This window comes from Delphinus delphis, chromosome 13 (assembly GCF_949987515.2).
Source record: "Delphinus delphis chromosome 13, mDelDel1.2, whole genome shotgun sequence".
Taxonomy (NCBI): Eukaryota; Metazoa; Chordata; class Mammalia; order Artiodactyla; family Delphinidae; genus Delphinus; species Delphinus delphis.
In genome coordinates this window covers 23,010,370-23,033,986 of record NC_082695.1, presented here as the reverse complement: position 1 = coordinate 23,033,986, position 23,617 = coordinate 23,010,370, and the positions used below count along the sequence as shown (strand labels likewise).

Sequence of the window (23,617 nt, the reverse complement as noted above, 5' to 3'; positions counted from 1 at the left end):
AATCTTCATTCTGCACAGGCGTAACTGAACTACAGGTCTCTGCACGTTCACAGCACAATCTGAGGGTGGAATTTTGGCCCTCTGACATCAAAAGGTCACCAAGCAGGCACTCGAGCATGCCCAGTTGGAGGGTCAGTGGTCCTATCCAGTCTTAACCAGCTCACCTCGAACTAGGCACAGCTGACTCTAAGTTTCTGGAAAACAACTCGGGCAAATCTTATTGTTTAGGCCACTGCTGCTTGGAGAACATGCATCTTAAAATGACCTTGATTAGTGAAGGCAGGTGAAATGGATTTGACTCATTACCCACAGTTTTGCAACCAAAATGTCCATCAGTGGATAAATGGGTAAACAAATTTTGATATGTCCATAAGCTGGAATATTATTTCGTCATAAATAGGAATGAGGTGCCGACATCCATGACAACATGGATGAATCTTGAAAACATTATGCTAAGTGAAAGTAGCCATACACAAAAGGCCATGTATTATTGTATGATGTGTCCAGAATAGGTAAATCCATAGAGATGGAAAGCAGATCGGTGGCTGAGGAGAAGGGGAAATAACAAATGACTGCTTCACAGGTACGGGGTTTCCTTCTGGGGTGACGAAAATGTTTGGGAACTGGATAGAGGTGCTGGTTGCCCAGCGTTGTGAATGTACTCAATACCACTGATTTTCTGACTTTAAAATGATTCATTTTATGTTGTGTGAAACTCATCTCAATAGCAAAAGAAACCGGAGGACTGTCTGTACTTTTAATGAATGCATTCACTTGTAACAAAACTCTAAAAATATCAGGCAAATGAGAAACACAAAGTTCAGTTCACCAGTGTGGGATGTAATTGGGGAGGGACACCCTCCCTAGCGGTCTCGGCAGATTCTTAACCACTATGCCACCAGGGAAGTCCTCCATTTCTTTAATTTTGTATCTATCTGAGACGATGGATGTTCACTAAACTTATGATAATTTCATAATGTACGTAAGTCAAATCATGATGCTGTAGCCCTTTAAACTTATACAGTGCTGTATGTCAATTATATCTCCATAAAGTTGTAAGAAAAAAAAAATCTCTCTTGACCTTGAAGTAACCAAGATATTCTCCTATGTTTTTTTTCTAAAAATGTTTAGGGTATTACTTTTCATATTTAGGTCTTTAATCCACATGGAATTGATTGTGTATGATGTGCAGTAGGAGTCTAATACCATTTATTTTCCTTATGGTAACCCATTCCCTTAGCACAATTTATCAAACAGTCCATCCTACTGCCTCCTCCCCTCTCCTCAAATGCAACGCTTCTTCGTACACAGCCATGCTTTTGTGTGAGGGTCAGTTTCTGGCTTCTGCGTTTGATGCCCTATTTGTCTGACTTCAGGCTGGTATCAGACTGTCTTATTCTCTCCATCTTATTCTTCAGGAGCATCTTGATAGTTCAACGTTGGTGGTTATCCAAGTGTTCCCTGTAAAATTCTTTCCATTTTTATGCATGCTTGAAATTTTTCATAATAAAATATTGGGGGAAAGAGTGTCATGGCTCCTCAGGCCTTTGCCCTTTTATCACGATACAATTTTTTTTTAAGTTTTCAGACTGAGCCAGCTCCCAGCAGCAGCAACCCCTGGGAGAGAAGGATGAATTTTAGGACCGTCCATGGAACTTTCACATTCCGGTGGGCATCAGACATGACTTGTTGGGGGTGAGGCAGTGCTGGTCTTCTATCGTGCCCGTTTCAAGGCCTGAAGACCCAGCCTCTGGGCCCCACTGTGGAACTGTGTTAGCTGGGGGTCCCTGGCCCCTCTCTCTGCCCCTCCAGGACCCTTGCCTCAATCTCGCCCCTCCCCACCCCCGGAACACCTGTCAGGCCAGTCTCTGGAGTTCAGTCTGGTGGAGAAATGGAGAACCAGGCCAACCGTGTGACCATCAGGCGGCTCCAGAGCAAGGGCTAGCGTCCAGACCCCCAGAAGTTCCTCGTTGCTGCCCTTCTGGGGCCCCGATCGTGCCTCCGGCTCCCCAGGTCGCCAACTATCTTCCAACTATCTCCGTCGGTCTCCCTTCCTCTGGTCTCCGCCGTCTGACAACCAAAAGCTGGGAGCGCCTCCTCTGACTTCCCACCTCTGCCAGTTGACCTGGGCTCCGCCCGGCTGCAGCCCCGCTGACCGCCGGCGCCTGTGTTCTCCACGGCCACCAGGGGGCGCGCGCGGCCGGGTCTGGGCGCGGGAGCCGCCGCGAGCCCACCCCGCCTCCCGGCGCTCCTCCCCGTCCGGCCACGCCCCCGCCCCCGCCCCTCCCGGCGTCCCGCCCCGTCCGGCTGCGGCCTGGCTCCCTCCGCTTCCCCACGCACCCAGGACCCCCGGCGCTCCTGTGTCCGGCCATGGGCCCCGCTGCTCGCCCCACGCCGAGGTCGCCGCCGCCGCCTCCTCCGCCGCCGCCGTCGCCACTGCTGCTGCTGTTGCCCCTGCTGCCATTCTGGCTGGGCCTGGCGGGGCCCGGGGCCGCGGCGGACGGCAGCGAGCCCACTGCTAGGGCGGGGCGGGGGGCGGCCCGCGCCGTGCGGGTGGACGTGAGGCTGCCGCGGGAGGACGCTCTGTTGCTGGAGGGCGTCAGGATTGGCCCCGAGGCCGACCCGGCGCTCCCTCTAGGTGGCCGTCTGCTGCTGGTGAGCGCCGCTGAGCCATATGGCCCCCGCCCCGCCGTAGACCCTGCACCCAGATCCAGCCTTCATCCTGGACCAAGCCCTGTCAGCCCAGCGCCCCTTCCCCAGGCTGCCCAGGTCCCCAGCATTCCGGCTTCCAGAACCTGAGATCAGATGCCCTCCCCTCCAGACTCATTCCCAAACCCTGGCCTTGCATCGCTTGTGTGACCGATCCCCCTTCCTCCCCCTCCTCCTTCTACCATGGCCCCTTGCCCCACAGATGGACATCGTGGATGCTGAGCAGGAGGTGCCCGTAGAAGGCTGGATTGCAGTGGCATACGTGGGCAAGGAGCAGGAGGCCCAGGTTCACCAGGAGAGTCAGGACAGCGGCCCACAGGCCTATCCTAAGGCTCTGGTTCAGCAGGTGCAGGGGGTGTATGTGGAAAGGGGGCTGGAGGAAGGGTTTTCAAGGCAACTGCTAGAGCCAGACTACCAGGTGGGCCCCTAAGGAGCTTCCAGAGAAGCCCTGGGCCTGGCTGGGGCAAGGGACCCCAGGGGTAGACTGGAGTCAGTGTGGTTGGCAGCAGAGAGGTGGGAGGAGGCTAGAGAGAGTCAGGAAGCTCAACCAGACTCTGAGAGTATACAGTGGGGAGTTCCTGCTGGGGGTCGGTGGGCAAGCCTGCCCTGCTTGGACCAGGGAAAGCACAGTATTATTTGGGTCCCACAGAGCATCTGGGGGGAAGGTGAGAGGAATAAGGGTTTTTGCCCTTGATCTCAGGGAGCTTATAGCTGATCTGTCCAGAGGAAATGCTAACCGCAGAGCCAGGAGCTGAGAACAACTGTGACCACAGGTGGTGAGACAGGTGTGTGGGCAGGGTGTGTGCTAGCCTCTGCCTCTGTCCTGCAGATGCGGAGGGCGCTCTTCCTGGGAGCCTCTGCCTTGCTTCTCCTCATCTTGAACCACAACGTGGTCCGAGAGGTAAACCGGATCAGGCTTTTGGGGCACATAGGCTGGGGAATGGGTGACCCGGCCTGGCTGACCTCCCTGTCCCCCTACAGCTGGACATATCCCAACTTCTGTTCAGGCCAGTGATTGTCCTCCATTATTCTTCCAATGTCACCAAGCTGTTGGAGGCACTGCTGCAGTGAGTTGGGGTTTGGGCTCAAAGGACTGGGCTTGGGTGCTAGGGTCCTTGGCTTTGTCGTGGGCTCAGGGGTCCTGGGACCACGGCCTTCCCTGTTAGTCTGAGACTGTAGCCTCCTAGTCTGAAAAACGGGTGAGAGGACTAGAAGGAGATGATTCTATGGGCTCTATAGGTGGAGGTGATTGGCTCCAGTAAGGAGGAAGCCAGATTCCTGATTGACTCTTCCCTGTGCTTGAGAGCCTCCTTGGCCGGCTGTTATGAGAACTAGAAAAACCACTGGCTGGGAAAGGCGTGGGGGCCAAAGCAGAAGGGCTGTGGGGTGATACTCAGGGGTATCCTTTTCCCACAAGGCTGGGGTGAGTGGGTCCGGGCCTCTCCTCGCAAGAGCCCTTCTGTCTGGCCCCTTTGGCCTCCCCTCTCAGGAGGACCCAGGCCACAGCTGAGATCACCAGCGGAGAGTCCCTGTCGGCCAACATCGAGTGGAAGCTGACCCTGTGGACCACCTGTGGCCTCTCCAAGGACAGCTACGGAGGATGGCAGGACTTGGTGTGCCTGGGAGGCAGTCGGGCCCAGGAGCAGGTGAGTGCCTGGAGAGAGGAGCGCTCCAGGCCAGCCACACCCTCGGCCCACCCAGAACTCACTGGCCGCTCCAAAGCACAGAGCTCCAGGTTCTGCCCCAGAGAGCTTACAGTGTAAAGGTCGTGCGAGTCCTGCCACGTGTCAGCCTGGCTCAGCATGGCAGGGGGTATGAGGACAGGGCAGCTCCAGCCCTGGGCTCATGCGGCCCTATCAGGGGAGGAACTAGGCCAGAGACACTGTCACCTGTTGGGGTGATTACTGAGCTGGTGAGGGGCATGGCCCTCCAGGCATGGTGAAGGCGCCTGAGCTCAGCCTAGGGGCTTCGGGAGAGCTTCCTGAGCAGGTGTCACCATCTCTCCATGGACGAAAGGGGACGCGGACACAAGCCAGGGGGCGAGGGTGGGACAGAGTGTGAAGCTGGGGCTCACAGACCCCTCTTGGCAGTGGCCCCCAGAGTGCTTCCACCCTGAACCAAAGCAACATCTTATGACCCTAACAACACCCAACCTTGCCCATCAAATCATTTCTCAGCCCCTCTCCCACCACGTGTTGGCAGTTGAACTTCAGCATTGGCTGGGGAAGAACATGGTGGCAGAAAAGTTTTTTTTTTTTTTTTTTTTTTTTGCTGTACGCGGGCCTCTCACTGTTGTGGCCTCTCCCGTTGCGGAGCACAGGCTCCGGACGCGCAGGCCCAGCGGCCGTGGCTCACGGGCCCAGCCGCTCTGCGGCACGTGGGATCTTCCCGGACCGGGGCACGAACCCATGTCCCCTGCATTGGCAGGCGGACTCTCAACCACTGCGCCTCCAGGGAAGCCCAAGGCAGAAAACTTTTAAACGAATGCATTTATTAGTTGTGACACGTCCGCAGGCCCGTGTGCTGGTGGGTTAGCGGCTGGGTCTTGTTTCCTCCGCTGTGTCACCTCCTGAGCCAGCTCTTGAGTGGTCACAGCCTGTCTGCCGCACTGGATTTGGTGGCAGTTCAGTCTAGGTCAGTGTGTCCCCCTGGGGGCCTCTCAAAGGCGAAGTGAGGTACCTCAGACGTGGTTCCCTCCCACCAGCGGGAGCTGGAGGACCGCTGAGGGCAGAGTGGGTATGAGGAGGGTGGCAGGGGAGGTGAGGGGGGAACATTTGCCTGGCAGGGTTGGTCAGGGAGAGCTTCCAGAGCAAGAGGTGTCCAAAGCCATAAGCCAAGGGAGGGAGCGTGGAAGAAGAGCATTAGTTCCCAAGACCTGGAACAGTGTGGAAAGGCACAGACGTGGGAGGGGCAAGGAGCATGGGATGGGGGAGGGGGGAGGGGTGGAGATCAAGGGCCTTGAGGGCCCCCTGGTAGAAGAGTTTGGGTTTCCTCCTGAGGATGGGGAATGTGGAGGAGGTGGGAGGGGAGCATCAGAGGGAAGGGTCAAGTAGGGGTGCTGTGTAATCGGGTTTGCAGGTGAGATCCCTGTGACTGTGGGTGGGACCTGGGCGGGTGAGGCCTGAGCAGGGCACCTGAAGAGCAGCAGAGTGGGGAGAAGAGGAGGGGCGTGCGGGGCCTCTAGGGAGTGAGGAGACAGGGCCTAGGGACTAGCGCCCTCTCAGGCTGTGAATGCTCAGCCTGGATGGGCGTGGGTGGGTGGGTGATGGCAGCCAGGAAAGCAGACCAGGAGGAGTGCTGGGTAGGGATGGGGGTCCTGGGCTGGGGAGTCTGTGAGGCTGCCAGTAAGTAGATGCTTCTGTGAGTGCACAAACACCAGGTTTGTTGCCCAGGATTGGCCTGGGCTGAGCACTGATGTAGGGTGAATCTGGGGCAGCCCCTGAGAGAGCACGGGGCAGGGGCGGGGGACATCAGCTTCAGAAGAGGAAGCCTGGCGCCTCCGGGGTCATGGTGCCCATGGACCTCATCTGCCTGGTCCTTGGGGTGGATTTACTGGGTAAAGAGGGTGGGGTGGCTCCAGTGCCCCTGACACCCTGCTCTTCTCCCCAGAAGCCCCTGCAACAGCTGTGGAACACCATCCTGCTGGTGGCCATGCTCCTGTGCACAGGCCTCGTGGTCCAAGCTCAGCGGCAGGCATCCCGGCAGAGCCAGCAGGAGCCCCGAGGCCAGGTGGGAGCCAGCCCTCGGGGGCCCTCGGGAGCCCTGGTGTCCCCAGCCCTCGGGAACTGTGTGCCCTTACCCCACAGGTGGACCTGCTCAAGCGCCAGGTGGTGCAGAGGCTGGCGTCCCTCAAGACCCGGCGTTGCCGGCTGGGCCGGGCGGCACTGGACCCCCCGGAGCCTGGTGCTGAGACCTGCGCCGTGTGTCTGGACTATTTCTGCAACAAGCAAGTTAGTGCCCTGGGCAGAGGCCAGCCTTTGGCTGACACGTGATGCCCCCTACCCTGCTCCCAAGAGACCTGAGAAGTACCCCAACCAGGCCTTCACCCAGCCCCACCAGAGCTATGGAAAGCAGCATGGGGGTGGGGCAGGTCACAGGGGTTTCAGTTCCCCAGCTCAGGTGTGGGCGTGGGGCCTGCTACCCCCACTGGAGGCCTATGCCTGTGGCCTGAGCCATCTCCCCGACCCTGCAGTGGCTCCGGGTGCTGCCCTGTAAGCATGAGTTTCACCGAGACTGTGTGGACCCCTGGCTGATGATCCAGCAGACCTGCCCGCTGTGCAAATTCAACGTCCTAGGTGAGCACCAAGGGTGGGGGCCCTTGACCATCTCCACCTGGTTCCCACCTGACACCTCCCTCCCTGATATTTTTTCTCCTCTCCTTCAGGGAACCGCTACTCAGATGATTAGCTGCCCCAGCTGGATCTCTGCATGTGGGATCTCTGCATCCCTCCATCTGCATCCTGGCCCTGGGCCCTGGGTGCCTGAAACAAGACGGCAGGGGGAACAGGACAGAAAACCCTATGGGTGGAAGGAGGGATAGGGGCCTCCCCTGCTGAGGGGCAAGGTGCCCACCACATCCACACTGGGATGGAGGGACCACAGCCCCCAGGCTGAGGATGCAGGGCCCAGACCCAGCAGGAAGAGAGGCTGCTTTGGGGCCTTTCTCTGCCATCCTGGGGTGTGCCTGCCTTCCACTCAGACAGCTCCCAGGACTCTGGCCAGGGACCTGGGGAAGAAGGTGTGGGCAGTGCTGCTGTTCCCAGGGCTCTGGGAGCTCTCTGACCTGCCTGTCAGGGCATCCCTGGGGCCTGAGGCTGCAGTGGCCAGGTTTTGTGCTTATTTATTGGGGGTGGGTTGGGAGAGGAGCTATCTGGCCTTGGGGGCACTCTAACCTGACCATGTTCCATGACACATCTTGAAGGCTATGATGTTAAACCTAGCGGCCCTTCCATTGCCTGCTAACCCTCGGTCCTTGGGTACCGGCAGCTGCAGGTCCCATGGCCTGTCCAGCTGGGCTCCCTTCTGGGGCCTGGCTGGGACCAGAGGCCTTAGAAACCATCTAGTCCTGTGCTTCTCCGTGGGGTTACAGGTTGCTGACCAGGATACTTGAAGCCACAGGATAAATGTGGTACATCTTACAGGGGCATCCGTTTTTTTAGATTTGGGGTACGGGAGATTTAATATTAAACATGGATATATTTTAACATAAGATGTAAAATTTGTGTGGATGTTTTAAGATAAACAAGTTGCCCTGGAGTCTACTGCCCATGGGAGGCAGATTCTAAAATGGCCCCCAACATTCCCCCAGCCCTCATGGACACGCCTTATGTGATCCTGGCACTATGACGCTGATGGATTTTACTCCCATGATTAGGTTGCTTTATGGCACAGTTGACCTTAATATGGGAAAGCATCCAAGTGGGCCTGACCTAACCACGTGAGCCCATTAAAAGTAGAGTTTTCTCCAGCTGCTGGAAGGAGAGGAATTCAGAAATTTGAACCATGGAGGGGATTCAATGCCTGAGAAATTCTCTGTTGCCGACTTGAAGATGGAGGGGCCATGTGGCAAGAAGCTGGATGGCCTCTCAGAGCCCAGAGTAGCCCCGACAGCGACCAGCAAGGAAATGGACATCAGTTCGACAGCTGCAAGAACCAGAATTCTGCCCACAATCAGAATGAGCCTGGATTCTGCCCCACACCCTTGCAAAAGAAAGGCAGATGCTTTTTTTATTTTATTTATTTTTTATTTTTGGCTGCGTTGGGTCTTTGTTGCTGTGCGCGGGCTTTCTGTAATTGCGGCGAGCGGGGGCTACTCTTGGTTGTGGTGCGCGGGCTCCTCACTGCGGTGGCTTCTCGTTATGGAGCACGGGCTCTAGGTGTGCAGGCTTCAGTAGTTGTGGCATGCAGGATCAGTAGTTATGGCTCTTGGGCTCCAGAGCACAGGCTCAGTAGTTGTGGCACACGGGCTTAGTTGCTCCACGGCATGTGGGATCTTCCCGGACCAGGGCTCGAACCCGTGTCCTCTGCATTGGCAGGCGGATTCTTAACCACTGCGCCACCAGGGAAGCCCCTGGCAGATGCTTTGATTTCAGCCTTGTAAGGCCCTGAGCAGAGAAACCACCCACACAGGGCCCGGACGTCTGACCTACAGACCTGTGAGCTACTGAGTGGATGCAGAGAGGAGCCAGGCTGTGACAGGTCCTCCCCCTGCACTTGGGCCTGGGCCCCCTGCCTCAGGGAGCACACCTGAGGGCTGGCTCTCACCTGGGAGGGGCCCAGTCCAGACAGCCCAGGCTCCCTCAGCGAGCCCCCGGGCTCCACAGAAGCAAGAGTTGGGCAGCCTGTGGCCATGCCAGTTCAGCTACGTACACAGCTCTTCTTGACTTTTCTCTGTAAACTGAGGTGCTCTACTTGTTGGCCTCCTGACCAGGGAAAACTGTCATAGAAAGCCGAGAGCATCCCCCATCCCACCCCCACACCCAGAACTCCTCAGCAAGGTCTTAGTGCCTGTCCTTCACAGGCGGGGTAGCTCAGGACAGGCTGGAGGCTTCGTGAGGAAAACTGGACTACTGCAGGCCTGGTGTGCCTGGCGGCATCAGTGCCCTGACCCCAAGGGACGGCCTGGGAAAGCCAGGGCTGGCTTGGGGTGTCCCGCTCTCTGGCTGGGTGAAGCCTTGCCCTGCCTTCAGTGGCCTGGGGGTCCAGCCTCCTGGATTTAGAGAAACCCTTTCTGACTTGTGTTTCCTGAAGGTGAGGCGTTCCGCAGTGAAAGGGGGGCTGATTTTCTTGGATCCTTAATGTCCCCATGCCCAGGTTCACAGCTGGGTGGTCCCTGCCTGCCTTTGTGAGCCTGAGCCAGAACCCTGGCCTCTGACTCCTTCCTTGCCTCAGGTGTCCTCACTGGGCCCACCGTGGCGGCTGCTCTCCTTCCCCTGCGCACCCCCTACCCTGACCCTGCTCTTTATTGGTGGGGGTCACTGAGTCCATGTTACCCCTTAGTCTTTGCAGTGAGGATCAAAAGACTGCCTTTCACATCGCCCAGGTGCTAGAAGCTTCTTTCTGCCCTCAGTGTGTCCTCTTCCTCCACTGTCCCTGTCAGGAGGGAGGCAGGAAGCTCCCATTTACTGAGGGTGCACAGTGTGCCAGACCTCTGCTGGCCAATGACCCACATGGCTGGGGACTCAGGACAGGGAAGGAAGGACTCTTGCTCTGCTGAGCCAGTGTGGTGAGGCCAAGGTCGCTGTGAGCAGATGGCCTGGGCTTTATTACATGGGGTGGGTTGCCAGCTTCCCGCCCTCCAGCCCCACCCCACTGCAGGCTACGTGGGCCGCTCCTGGGGCTGGTATGCAGGGCTGGCCTGGCCCCGGCTTGGTGACAGTCTCCTTCTCAGCCTGGCCAAGGCCCGGATGGGGTTCTGGGCACAGGTGGTCGAGTGGGTCACATCCTCTAGGGAGGACTTGCTGGGTCGACTGCAGGGCTGCTGAGGCGGGGAGGCCTGGGGCTGGCCCGGTGGGGTCCTGCCCGCACTGGCCGTCCTGCTGCCAGGTGAGTGCTGCCTGCCCAGGGGCCTGAGGGAGGATCAGACGGCAAGATCCCCTGTGAGCGAGGGGGACCACCCCACCCCCACATGCCCCACCTCTGACAAAGCCTCACTCACCCTGGAGATGCTCTCTGGGCCTGGGCTGGGGGCGCTGCTCTGTGGATTCCCTTGCTGGGAGGGGCCCAGAGCTGGTCCTGTGGGATCAGCTGCAAAGAAAACCAAGCTCAGAAAGGCCCAGGATCCCCTCTGCAGCGAACAGAGAGGGTGTCATAGAGGAGGCGGGAGGGCCTGAACCTGTCGCCATGGCCCCTTCCTCTGAGGGGCAGAGTTTGGAAAGCCTTCCAGGACCTGTCCTTAGCCGTGGTAAGGGTGGGAAGGTTTGCTTTCTCATAAGGCTCCTGGTGCACTTGAAATAAAGGTTCAAAGGGCTAGAGGGGGGATTTGGAGCTAGAAGGCACGGTAACATCCTCATGCCTTCCTGAATCGTGGCAGATGGTTCACAAAAGCACAGCTTAAAGCCACCTGAGAGCCCCATGTGCAATGAGCTGGGCTGATGGCAGAGTCCCTGGGGGAAGCTGAAGACCTCTGCTGGGTTGGGGGCCTCTTCCAAGTCCCCAAGGGCCGGCCCCTTTCAGGTGGGGGAGCCATGCTGCCCACCTTGAGGGCCCCCTGCTGGGCCACCTCCCGGATCTTAGACAGCATGGATCGCAGCCGCCTGTTCTCCTCCTGTAGGACCCGGATACGGATGTCGTTGGCCTGCACCTGCCTCTCCATGTCGTCCGTGACGTTGCCAGAGCCTGTGGAGACCCACTTTCTGGCACCCCACCCCATCAGGTCTGCCTCTTGTGCCCAACGAGACAGGACCTCAGAGGGCAGACACGCCAGCCGGTACATGCCTAGGGTCCCCGTGCCTAGGGTCCCCTGCCGGTGGCCCTGCAGGTGGGTGGGGTCAGCATACTGGACCTCCCACCTCATCTTTTTTCTCCTGAGGCCTTGTTCCCCCCCTCCCCCTGCACTCCCTACTCCCCTGCCTGCTGGGAGGTGACCAAAGCCTTGCAGAATTTGAGAGCTGAGGGGGACCTGGAGCTCACCAAAAATTTTGCACATAGGTAAGAAAGTGAAGCTCTTCCAAGGCCACCTGTTTCCGGAGGGCCTGGGAGACAGTGACTCGTTCAAAGCCACAGCCAGCTCTTGGATATGAGTCTCAGGAATTCAGCAAGGATGTTCTTTCCCACTGCTGGGGGGACAGATGCTCCCCCTGACTCTGAACCCAGGCAAGGTGCTGCCTGCTCTGGTTATCAGTTTCCTGGTTTGTCACAAGCGGCTGCTACCTGCCTCGCGGGGCGGTTGACAGGGTGACACAAGGGCCCAGCACTCACAAGTGATGACTTATCATGACAAGCTAGATTGCAGTGGATCATCCCAACAGCTCTGCACGGGGATTCACCCCAGAGCTTCAGGGGACTGGAGGGGTTGGGACGAGAACCCAGGCCGCCGGGCAGTCAGTCTTCCACTGAGATGGGTCCCTAGCACTCCCATGGACACTGGACAGTTGGGGCTGTTTCCCTGGAGCTGGCCCCATGGTGTAGTTTGGGGAGATGCCAGGACAGGGGACATGGAAGCTGAGCAAGGACTGGCCTGTGACGTGGTAAAGAGCACAGGCTACACAGGTAGCCAGACCTGGGTCTGGATTTGGCTGGGTGACCCTGAGCAGTCAGCTCCCCACTGGGCCTCTGTGTCCCCATCCACACAGAGGAGTGGGTAACACGCAGAGCACCTGTGGGGGGGGGGGCTCTGCCACCCTTGCTGTGGACCCATGTCCTGCCCTGATGAGCCCTCAGCTGCCCACCCCCAGCCCCAGCGTGCCCTCTGCACCAACCCCGGGCCCCTACTTTGGATCTGGGCTTCCACAGGCCTGTGCAGGTCCGGAAAGGCCACCAGCAGCCTCTCCCGCTCCCTCAACTCCACGAGCTCACGTTCTCGCTCCGAGATGGTCAGCTGCAGATCCGCTGTTGCCTGCTCCAGGCCTTGCTTCTCTCGCTGCAGGCTCTGCAGCAGCTCCTGGGGCAGGGGAGGCTCAGAGCTGAGGACCGGCTCCCAGCCTGCTGGGGACACCCCATCACCTCCACTCCCCAGGCACGGGGCAGGCCCGCAGGTGCTTAGCTGGCTGCAGGTTCCTCCAGAGAAAGGGAAGTACCGCCCCTGCCCCCTCGCCCTGCCTGCTCACACCTGCTGGGCCCGGAGCTGGCACTGCCCCTGCTCCCTCTCGCTCTGCACGTGCTGCAGTTGCTTCTCCACGTGGACCCGCTGGGCCTCGGCCTCAGCCAAACTGCCCCTCAGCTCCTCACGCTCCTGGTCCAGGGTGTCCAGCTGCTGTAGCAGGGCTCGCTGTTTGGCCTGCAGGGACTGAGCCGGGATGGGCAGGAGGGAGGCCATGAGGCCCATGGGGCCAGGCCCAGACACGCAGGACAAAGGAGGCAGCTGTATCCAAGCCCACCCCCTTGTGCTACATCTGTCTGTGCACATGTGTGCAGTAGAAGGGGTGGAGGGAAGAAGGGAGCAGACCCCAACCCTGGCAAGGCCAGGACCCCCAAGCTTGGAGACCTCGCCCCCACTTCTTTCCAGTCACAGTCGCCACTCAGGAATTCTCCTTAGGTCTCCAGTGTCTCCCCCCTGTCAGTGGGGAGCCCTTTCTCTCCCCTTCGTTGCAGGAGACCAGGCGCTGACCTCACCTCCTGGTGGCGGACCATGCTATCGACACGGACCTTCTCCTTGTCCAGCTCTGTGCTGGCCCAGCGGATCTGCTGGCTGGCTCCGTCCAGCCGCCCTGCCAGCAGCTGCACCTGCTCTTCCAGCTGCTGCACCTGCCTCTCAGCCTCCGCCCTGTGCTCAGCCTCCTCTTGCAGCTCCTGGGCCTTCGTCTCTGCAGGATTGAGCGGGCGGGGGAGGGGGTAGAGCGGGGGAGCCCTGGGGAGTTCCTGCACTGCCTCTGACCCAGGACAAGACCTGGGAAGGGGGGCAGTGGTCACAGCACATCTCTGGGCCTCAGTGTCCTCAGCCACAAAATGGGGCTCTGAACCCTGCCTGAGGTGGGTTCTGAAAACAGTAGGTACTCTCTGGGTGGGAGGTGGCATCACCCAACAGTGTGGCCTCTCAGACCCAGCTTCCTCTGTGGTTCCCTTTAGCTTTGCCCCCAAAGCCCAGGAGACAGAGAGTGCTGGTCCAGCCACCGAGCACATGGCACACAGTACAGGGCTCCATGGCAGGGCTCCTCACCCACGGCCCGTGTAGACTCTCGCTGCTGCTTCAGCTCCCCCTCCAGGGTGGACACCTTTGTCTTGAGGTCACTTGTTTCTATGGCAGCCGAGAGAGACGCCCTTCAGAGGCTCTCTTGGGCCTGGCTTGCAGCCTTAACGCCCAGTGCACCCCACAGCATGGTGGCAGCCCTAGCCAGGGTGGAGGAGTGCCTGGGCTTGTGGGAGGAGTTCTGGGGAGGTGCCAGGAGGCCTGGGTCCCTGTCCACTCTGCTTCCTGTCGGCTGGCTGACTCTCTGGGCTTCAGTGTCCTCCATGGGGGTGACTTGCCCAACTCCCTCAGGCCTCACAACTTCAGCAGGAGCTGGCCCACTGTGAGTGCAATAGCTGCATCTCTGCCTGACGGCTTCTACTGAAGCCAAAGAGGGGCCTCAGCTGGCTGGAGCTACCTGGGGGATGAACTTCCCAGGAGTCCCCTTTGGTGACCGACAGGAGTGAGTGTATGAATCCGCCGCTCCCTCACCCCTCTCGTGGGACGACTCGGACTTCTACACAGGCTCCTGCGTTCCCCAGTGGGATTAAGCTCCAGTTGCCCACAGTGTAACCGGCTTGATGAGCACACCCCTTTTCCCCTGCTTCCCCTTCCCTGCGTCTGCTGCCCACTCCCAGTCCAGGTTTCTTCCACACCAACTCCCAGCACCCACAGCCCTGTTGCGGGGTCTGCTCCCGGGGGAGCCCATGCTCAGGCTGTGGCAGAGCCTGGCACTGAGGGTCCGGCCTCAGGCACAGACCTGCGAGCAGCTGCCGCCTGTCGCGCTCCCACTGGGCCAGGCGCTGCTCGGCCTCGTCCGCCTGCCGCCGCTGTGCCCCCTGCTCCTGCTGCAGGGCCTGCTCCAGCTCACCCACTTGCTTCCTCAGTCTGTCCTTCTGCCCCTTAGCCTCCTCCAGCTGGGCCCTGAGGGGCCCCATGAGCTGAGTGAGGGCCCCCATGTGCTTGCTGAGGCGTGCCAGGTCTTTGCTCTGCTCGGCCGCCCAGTGGCCCATGGTGGTGGCCGGCAGCGGCCTGAGCCCCATGCTGTCCTGCACCAGATGCTGGAACTGGCCTAAGGATGAGGGCAAGTTCTGGCTCTGACACAGGCTGATGACCATCTTGCCCACCTCCTGCAGGCTGCCCTGGACGCTGGTGCATGCATCACAGGGCACCAGGGCTGTCTCCATGGTCTGGGAGTGGACACTCCTGGTGTTTTCGGCCGTTCTGGCTGGACACTGCAGGGAAATGCTGACAGGGAGTCTGTCCAGCTCTTGGCAGGTCTGGGGCAAGCTTGGCATTGGTGAGGTGGGCTTGATGAGCTTGGCGGTCACAAATTCAGGGCTCCTGGCTGGCTCGCCCTTGGCTGTGGGCTTGGAGGTGGGGGTCTCCCCTTGGTTTGCCCTTTTCTGTAGTCAGGAAGAGAAAGGGAAAGCAGGTGAGGGAGATGGGCCCTGGAGGTGACCAGCTCTCTGGGGATTTCTCTGACAGCAGCCACTCCTGATGCTGAGACCTTCAGATGATATCTGATACCAAGGTGAGTGAGAGAGCATGCCTTCTCCTTTCTGCTGCCTCAGCTTACCAAGCCCAGGCTCCATGCTGTTACATGCATGGCACTGGGAGGGTAATACAGTGACAGACACAGCTGCCGGGTACTGGGCCCTTGCTTAGTGGACTTGTCTGCTCTTGTGTTGCTGAAACCACTGTCAGTTTCAGTTTCCTTCCCATTATGGTGACAGTGGTCCTGCCCACCAGGTGGTTGTGAGGGTTACGGAATAACCCATAACAAATGGGGTCGATACAAACACCATTCCCCAACAATGCCCTGGGAGGTAGGGACTGTTATCACCCCCACTGCACAGATGAACAAACTGAGGTTCAGACTAGGTAGGATTTTTCCAAAGCCCCACAGTGTAAACTGCAGAACCAGATGGCCCACACATGACCCCCAAGGCCTGCATTGTGAACTGCCAGGCTGCATGGGCCTTGAGTGGGGGCTCCAGAGTGGAGCCAGCGACAGATGAGGTGCACATGTGGTGTGCGAGGAGCCTGGGGCAGGTGGACTGATGTGAGGGTGACTGCATTTGGGGAAGCGGGTGGCTGACCCACCTGGGGGGCCACCTGCCGAATGAGCATGACCAGCCTCAGCAGGCTGTTCCAGAAGCGCCGCACCGTGAGCCCCACGGACATGCAGGGCCTGGAAGCCCTGGCGGGGGGCACCGTCTGCTCCACGCTGAGGTTCTCCAAGTAGCTCGCGCAGCTCTGAAGCAGCAGCAGGAGCCTGTGGGCAGAGATGGCAAGGTTGGCTGGGGCAGAGCCCAGCACCAGTGTGCCCTCACACCACACGACCGGCAGCCTCCTGCTCTGGGAACCGGCCCGGGCGTCAGGGACTCGGAGCGTCTCAGAATACGCTCTGCCTGACCCAAGAGCCACTTCTTCCAGGAAGCCCTCCCTGAAGGCTAAGCTTGGGGCCCCTTCGGGACCTCCTGGGTGGCAGCACTTCTGCCTGGCTGCTCCCCACTGGACTAGGAGGCTCTGGGAGGCTGGGCCTTGCCTTGGTTGTGTCCAGAGTCCTCAGAAAGTGCTGGGTAAGTGGCTGCCTTCCACCATGTGGCTCAGAGCCTTCACCTTGCAGAGGACCCAGCTGAGACTCCCAAAGCGGAGGAGGCTGCACACGGCCTCAGGGTGAGTGTGCAGGGCAGTGTGCCCTGCAGTTTCCTGATTCTAGTTGGGGGTGGGGGTTCTCCTGTGGGATGAGCTGCTTCTGCCACAACGGAGACTAGAGTGAGAGAGCCAGGTCCCTATCCTACCCTGAGTCAGGGGCTAATTGTAAGGAAAAGGGGTGTTGGGAAGAGAAGTAGGTATTTGCATGGGAATCAGGCTGTTTTAAAAGAAGAGATACTGTGTTTACAAAACATATGGGCAGATAAGTGACCTCAACTTGTTGCAGGTGCAGGAGGGTCATCCCAAACCAACTGTGCCCTTGGGCAGAGAGGGCCTGGGGGAGGGTTGCTGACCGCTCCAGGCCATACCCCTCTCTAGGCCAAGGTGTTCTCCTCTGTGAATGGGGACAATGAATGAGCAGCACTGGAGGGTGGAGAGTGACCTGGACAGACGGGCCAGGCGAGGGGTGGGAAGGCGGGTCAGCTCCAGCTTTCTAGAAGGCGGATTGTTGATCCGGGCCCTGACGGGCTCGGCCAGCACAGGGACGAGTAGGCGGGGCACTCCTAGCAGAGGGCACAGCAAGGAAGGAAGGTGTGTTCTGGGCTCACACATGTTCAGCCCCCTACAGGGTCCAGGTAGTGCTTTCACACCGTCGGCTCCTCCAGGCCTCTGAGTGGTTACCCTGGCTTCTAATTGTCTCCAGGCAGGTCATCCCCAAACTGCTGGGGTCCCCGCCTGTCTGGCCCCCGTGACTTCATTAGCATGCAGGGTTTGGAGCACATGGAGCCTGGGCTGTGGTCCCCAGGGAGTGGAGGCTGATGACCATGCTAATGTGAAAGACAGTGTAGAAGTGGTGGGGCTACAGGGGAATCCACTGGCCTCCTTCCCAGCAGGGCCAGGATTTGGAAAAGCACATCCCGTGTCTGGCCCTGTGACACATGGAAGGGACAGGAAAAACAGCCTGGGATGGAAAGTCTGAGCAGCATCTGTAGTGTCCTCGACACACAGAAACCCTAAGGAAGCAGCTGGCGGTGGCTGGAGAAGTAGCCGTCAGAGCTGTGGTGTCACAGAGACCAACAGGGTGGCCAGCAACTCCCTGAAGGTGGACTATAAGACACACGGCACAGGGGCTTCCCTGATGGCGCAGTGGTTGAGAGTCCGCCTGCCAATGCAGGGGACGCGGGTTCGTGCCCCGGTCCGGGAAGATCCCACATGCCGTGGAACGGCTGGGCCCATGAGCCGTGGCTGCTGAGCCTGTGCGTCCGGAGCCTCTGCTCCGCAGCGGGAGAGGCCGCAACAGTGAGAGGCCCACATACTGCAAAAAAAAAAAAAAAAAAAAAGAGAGACACACAGCACAGCGTGACACAGATGAGATCGCTATGAGGGCCCTGAACCAAGCTGGCCCCTGACAGTATTCAGTCAAAGGTGATTGTTGTCATCAATGTCATCACCCCGCCAGAAGCGGATCCTGTGGCTGCTACTGGTTTATGGGGTGGGTGCCAGCATCTTGAGATGACCAGGTTTGGTCCAGGTTCTCACCTGTCGATGACCAACTCCAGCAGCACAGCGTGGGACAGCTGCGTGAACTCGGGGTCACCTGGCACGTGGTCGTAGTGCTCTAGCAGGGCCACCATGTCCAGGTCACAGGCCATGCGGTCAGGGAACTTCCAGGAGGGGAAGTGCACGGGCCCGGCACGCGAGAACACGTCCACGATGGTGCCCTGAAGGTCGGTGAGGTCCCTGCGCAGGCTGTCCATGCAGGCCTGGCTGCCCAGCAGGTGTGCCATCCTCGTGGCTCCTGGGGTGGACAGAGAGGATCCCCGTTAGCCAGAGCCACGTGGCTGCTGCTGGAGGAAGCTTCTGAAAACCCCAGAAAACCTGCTGAAATCCAACCTCGACCCTGGGGAGAAGTCGGTTCCCTGGCCCCTTTGGGACCTGTTTGTGGGTGACCTCACCAGCCTCCCTCTCATCCACCCTACCCCACGCCCACACTACTGATTTCCTCGGTCCACAAGTCCCTCTGAGGACCTGTGTGTGCCTGGCCCCTGATGAGTGCTGGGTGGATACAGCTGTGTATGAGGTTGTACTTGCTGTCCTTCCCTCCCTGAGCAAAGCACTGGACCGGCTACTGACAACAAAAAGACAGTTGTAGCTATAGTATGACGGGGAGCACTGGACCACCCCTGGCCACTCTCGTCTCCTGCCTGGACTGCAGCAGCAGTTCCAGCTGGGCCACAGGCCTGCCCACTGGAATCTGATCCACTTCTGCTATGGAGACCTGGGCCAAGCCTATCTGACCACATCACACTGGCCAACAACCCCTCAGGACTCACTTTGGCCCTTGGGAGAAAGGCTACCTCCAGGCACACCCCTCCCCTTGTCCTCTCTCGTCACCTCCCCTCCCCTCCCCTCTCCTCCACTCCACATACCATCAGCTACAAGCAGCAGCTCCTGTGCAGGCACTCGTTTCTGAATCCATGCCCATCTGTCTCTTCCATCTGAGTCATGCTTCCCCCATCCAATTCCCATCACCTGCCTAACTCCTCTCATCCTTCAGGGTTCCCGGACATCACCTCCTCCAGGAAGCCTTCCCTGAGCACCCTCCAGGCTGGCTTAGATACTCCCTCTAGGCTTTCCCCATCTTGGCCCTGATTGCTCTCTGCAGGAACGGCCTCTGCTCTCTAGGACAGGTCCTCACCGCACCTCAGTCACTGTGGTATCCCCAGTATGGCAGCCTGGGGCCTGGCCTATTGCAGATGCTCACTGACAAATGAACGACTAGTAATTGAACGGAGAAAAGAAAAAGAATCCACAAAGAAAATTTAAAATACCTTGACTTTGGGAGGAAAACAAGTCCTGAAGTGTAAGAGAGGAACACCTGAAAATTTGTATGGATAGCTATCCTAATCATTCTAGTGACGGGGGTCCATTATATGTTGATACAGGGGTCCCAGTCCTGCCCCTTTCTGGCTGTGTGGTCATGGGCAAGTCACCGCACCCCTCTGAGCTCCAGCTGTCTCACTTGTAAGATGGGGACACCATCCCCCATCAGGCAAGGTGGTATCTGCAAGTAACGTGCTTGGTCCAGGACTTCCCTGGTGGTGCAGTGGTTAAGAATCCACCTGCCAATGCAGGGGACACAGGTTGGTTCCCTGGTCTGGGAAGATCCCACATGCTGCGCAGCAACAAAGCCCGTGTGCCACAACTACTGAGCCTGCACTCTAGAGCCCGTGAGCCACAACTACTGAGCCCTCGTGCCACAACTACTGAAGCCCATGCGCCGCAACAAGAGAAGCCACCACAATGAGAAGCCCGCGCACCACAACAAAGAGTAGCCCCTGCTCACCACAACTAGAGAAAGCCCGCAGGCAGCGATGAAGACCCAACACAGCAAAAAACAAAAAAAAATAAAAAAGTGCTCGGTCCAGGGCAAGGCACCAGTAAAAGTTCTGCAGCCATAGTAACTATTATTACTGTGATTACTATTACTAGCAGTAACAACAGCAAAGACCATCCTTGTCTGGAGCTGCTGTCTACCTTCCATATTTCCTTTTCTCCCCTGAGGCCTGCACAGATTGCTTCCCTTCCATCTTTGCCGTGTGTGGACATCTGAAGACAGTGATTTGGATGAACCATCCCTGGCCCTTGACTCAGAAGGTCTGGCCCCTCCCGTGGCTCTTCGCAGGCCTCTGACAGCAGGTGTCAGAGCCAGCAGCCCTGTGGATGCTGAGCCCTGGTCCCTCCCCACCCTGCAGTGGGGGCCCCTTGTCCTTTGTGGTTTTCTCAGCAGCAGAAAGTTCCTTGCACCAAAGCCCCACCCTGCAGTAGGGGCTGCTTGGGCAGGATTTAGGCCCCCAGGAAGTCCAGGCCGGGCAGGGAAACCTCTCTTCCTCCAACCTGTTTCCATCTCCCAACCTTCCTCATTGCAGAAAATGGCACCCTCACTGGAAGCACCTGGGCACTTCCTCGAATCCCTTTCCTTTATCCCCACATCCAGGCACCCAGTGCTGCTAGCTCCACATCCCACCCACTCTGAGAACCCGCCACCTCTGTCCATCAACACTGCTCCACACCCCCCACCTCCCCCAGACCACTGCCCCAGCCTTCCTGAGGGTCGCCCTCTCCCCTCCCCAGCACCCCCTCGCACCTCGGCGTCTCACCCCCTCGGCGTCTCACCCCCGTAGAATATGCTTCCTCCCCATACTCTGTCTAAATAAGATGCCTCCCGCAGATCCCCGGGCTGGTGAGGTCCCCGGTTACACATTCTCAAAGCAGCCTGTGCTTTTCCCTCCCAGTACACACCACAGTGGCATGGAATCATTGAGTCATTATTTGCAGTTGGGAATCTGTCTCCCTGAGAGCACGTAGACCATTTTTTAGTTCATTGCGGTATGACCTGGCCACCTGGGCTGGGACCCGAGGGCCTGCCTGTGCCCACAGGTGCAGGGAAACCCAGAGGCCCCAGGGTGGTTCCTGAGGGCAAGCCAGCCTCTCCGGCCTCCCAGAGGACTGGGCCCTGTCCTCACCTCTGCACAGGTGCCTGTCCGTGGAGCTGGATGTCTGAGTGCCCCCAGCTCTTGGACTTGCCTGCGGGCTTTCGGGCTCAGGGTCAGAAGCTCAGCCAGGTGCCTGGCTTCCCGTGTCCAGCTCTGCAGTCCCTGGGACTGGATGTAGGGAGAGTGAGGGAGTGGGCACTCAGGGAGGGCTTCCTGGGAGTGGGGGGCAGGGAGGAGGCTGTCCCAGACGAAGGGGGTTGTTTCAGGCTGGAGGATGGGGCGAGGGAAAGGGCAGGTGGGGTTGCCAGCCTTGAGCCTGAGCACCGCTGGCTCTGACTAGAGGACCTACTGTCGGCCACTTTCCAAATCCACCTTCTTTATTTATTTATTTTTATTTTTTGGCTGCACCACGCGGCACGTGGGATCTTAGTTCCCTGACCAGGGATTGAACTCGCACCCCCTGCATTGGAAGCGCAGAGTCCTAACCACTAGACCCCCAGGGAAGTCCCCAAGTCCACCTCCTTTAAACAGATGAGGAAACTGAGGCTTTGGGAAGTTAGGGGGCTAGCCTAAGATCACTCAGGGAGCTGAGACTCTTGAGTCCTACATCTTCAGGCCATACTACTTCAGGCCAGCACTGGACAAAAGAAATATAATGCAAGCCATGTATGAGTTTTAAAATTTTATACTTGCCACATTAAAAAAACTAAAAAGAAAGAGGTAAATTAATTTTAATAACATATTACTTAACTTAATATACCCAAAATATCTCTTCAATGTTAAATCAATATAAAATATTAAGTCTATTTTTTTGCATTAAGTCTCAAAATCCAATGTCTATTTGACACTTATAGCACATCCCAATTTGGACCAGCCACCATTTTCATATACAGCACCACATGGGCTGGTGGCTATTATATTGGACAGTGCAGGGGTAGGGGGTCAGATCCTGTGTTCATTAAGCAGATGGTGACTGAGTATCTTCTACATGTTGGGCATTGTGTCAGGGATAGGGACAGAGCAGGGCACACAGAGCACTGTCCCCCAGGAAGCACCATCTATGTCTGAGGGTCTCTGCAGGGGGCAAGTCTTGGTGTGTCAGCTCTACAGTTCCACCCACAGGTGGGGTGATGAGTCCCCACAATACACACACACACACACAGGTCCACTTCCCACATACAAATGTTGCCTCAGTGATGGCCTCTCATAAGATATTGCCACCCATGAGGTGTTATGTCCCCAAAGAATGAGGCAGAAACAAACAGAAAAACCGACTGAAACATTCTGAAACACAACATTGAAAAACATCCGAGGTTACCCTACGTCGTTTCTTCTGAACAGTGGGGATTTGCAGATACAAGCCTGTTTTGAGAAACACGTGTGTGTGTGTGTGTGTGTGTGTGTGTGTGTGTGTGTGTGTCAAGTGAAGGAACATTTGACACAGGCTTTCTCTGTAATTCCTGGGTCCTGAGTAGAACCCTCTCCCTGAAGCTGCCAGCCCCGCACTGTTCCTGAGATCACACAAGTGCTGGCACTAATTGAGCCACCACTACCCTGGTGTGGGAGCAGCAGGTAACTCTGCCTCTCCTCAGGCCCCTCAGCCCAAGGTGGACTTTTAACTCGCAGAGAAGTGAAGGAGCCTTTCCTGCACTCCCGTTTAACATTCGAGTCCTTTCCCTCTCTTCTCCCGCTTCTCTCTCGAGACCGCTGGGACCCTACCCCTCAGGTAAAGATTATGCCTCCCTCCTGGCCAGTGCACCCATGGAAACACTTTAGAAACTCTAAAACCATCTAAATGGCAGTGTCAGTCTCTGACTCAGGAGTGCTAATTGCCTGGATCCCTGGGGACACTGAAGGAATCCAGTGAAGACAAAGGAGTAAGTAACTGCACTAATAGAGAAGAATGGGCTGGGTTTGGATTCTCACTCCACCATGTGAACTGAGGATGTGAACCTCTCTGTCCTCACCTGTAAGTAAGTTGCTATATGAAATAAATGATGGAATGCATGTAGTGTTTGGCACATGGTCTGGTTCATGGTACGTGTTCAATAAATCCTAACTATCATTATAATTCAACAATAATAATAAGAATGACATAAACCAGCTATGGTGTGTATGTGAGGAAGAGAGACGGGGAGGAGACTTGGGAGGGCATCTTTTCCTATCCCCCCTCCCCCACCCCCCATTTCACAGGTGAAGAAATTGAAGTCCAGGCCAGGGTTCAGGAGTTGGGAGAGAGGGGAAAGGGAGGAGAGGATCTCAGGAGGTGAAGCGAAAAGGGCGGGATTCGAGGTGTGCTGCGGAGCGGGAAAGTGGTCCGCAGGGACCAACCTGCGGGAGTGAGGGGTGGAGCCTAAAGAGGAAGCCTTGATTTGAGTTGGTCTACGGGGTTTGAGGGGGGGACTATGAAAGCCAGGGGTGGAACTGGAAAAGGCAGGCCCGTGGGAAAAGGGACCCGTGGGAATTAGGGATTGAGATTTGGGAAGGGGGTCTGAAAGAGGTGGGCCTGAAAGCAAAAGAGGGGGCTGGGGGAATAGGGAGGCGGGGCTTTGGCCAAAGTGGGAGGCCAATGGGAGAGAGCGGGGGCCTTGGAAGGCGGGGGTCGAAGAGAGAGAGGAATCTTCTGGTGGAGTAAAGGGTAGGGGGGCCGGGGCCGTGGGGTGCGTGCGAGGGCGTCGGCGGGAGATGTAAAACGTCTCACCAGTCTCCGGCGTCGCAGCCTCAGCCACTGTGTCTGGTCGGCTCATGAAACTGCCCCTAGGCGCGCCTGCCGCTCCTGGGATCCCCGGCAAAACGCATCCCGGCTCCCCGACCGCTGCCACGGCAACGGCGTCTATCGAGAGGGAGGGGCGGGAATTTACGTCACGGAGAAGGGGCGGCCCCGGAAGTGCGTCAGCCTCGCCCCCCTCGGCGACGACTCGCTCGG

At 58.0% G+C, this 23,617-nt stretch overlaps 2 protein-coding genes across 2 annotated transcripts; one reads left to right on the top strand and one right to left on the bottom strand.

Annotated features, from left to right (window-relative positions):
• The first annotated feature begins 2,305 nt into the window (after window positions 1-2,305).
• RNF215 (ring finger protein 215) lies at window positions 2,306-9,108 on the top strand. The gene is made up of 9 exons (XM_060028333.1): window positions 2,306-2,655; window positions 2,912-3,055; window positions 3,539-3,610; window positions 3,691-3,776; window positions 4,199-4,355; window positions 6,319-6,438; window positions 6,516-6,659; window positions 6,902-7,004; window positions 7,094-9,108. The coding sequence occupies exons 1-9, from the start codon at window positions 2,371-2,373 to the stop codon at window positions 7,114-7,116; spliced, it is 1,134 nt and encodes a 377-aa protein (XP_059884316.1). The 5' UTR covers window positions 2,306-2,370; the 3' UTR covers window positions 7,117-9,108.
• A 184-nt stretch (window positions 9,109-9,292) lies between these two features.
• On the bottom strand, window positions 9,293-23,583 carry CCDC157 (coiled-coil domain containing 157). Its single transcript, XM_060028331.1, has 11 exons — window positions 23,393-23,583; window positions 17,735-17,993; window positions 15,641-15,812; window positions 14,295-14,940; window positions 13,526-13,603; window positions 12,982-13,172; window positions 12,479-12,655; window positions 12,142-12,310; window positions 10,907-11,046; window positions 10,367-10,455; window positions 9,293-10,277 (listed from the first exon to the last, which is right to left on the bottom strand). The coding sequence occupies exons 1-11, from the start codon at window positions 23,436-23,438 to the stop codon at window positions 10,028-10,030; spliced, it is 2,217 nt and encodes a 738-aa protein (XP_059884314.1). The 5' UTR covers window positions 23,439-23,583; the 3' UTR covers window positions 9,293-10,027.
• Window positions 23,584-23,617: the final 34 nt, after the last annotated feature.

Excerpts from the sequence above, each read along its gene's own strand:
- RNF215 (XM_060028333.1), top strand. The coding sequence starts at position 2,371 with ATGGGCCCCGCTGCTCGCCCCACGCCGAGGTCGCCGCCGCCGCCTCCT. Across the intron at positions 3,611-3,690 it reads ACCACAACGTGGTCCGAGAG|CTGGACATATCCCAACTTCT; the intron begins GTAAACCGGATC and ends GTCCCCCTACAG. Across the intron at positions 4,356-6,318 it reads GCAGTCGGGCCCAGGAGCAG|AAGCCCCTGCAACAGCTGTG; the intron begins GTGAGTGCCTGG and ends TCTTCTCCCCAG.
- CCDC157 (XM_060028331.1), bottom strand. The coding sequence starts at position 23,438 with ATGAGCCGACCAGACACAGTGGCTGAGGCTGCGACGCCGGAGACTG. Across the intron at positions 14,941-15,640 it reads TTCGGCAGGTGGCCCCCCAG|AAAAGGGCAAACCAAGGGGA; the intron begins GTGGGTCAGCCA and ends TCCTGACTACAG. Across the intron at positions 10,278-10,366 it reads GCCCAGAGAGCATCTCCAGG|GCCCCTGGGCAGGCAGCACT; the intron begins GTGAGTGAGGCT and ends ATCCTCCCTCAG.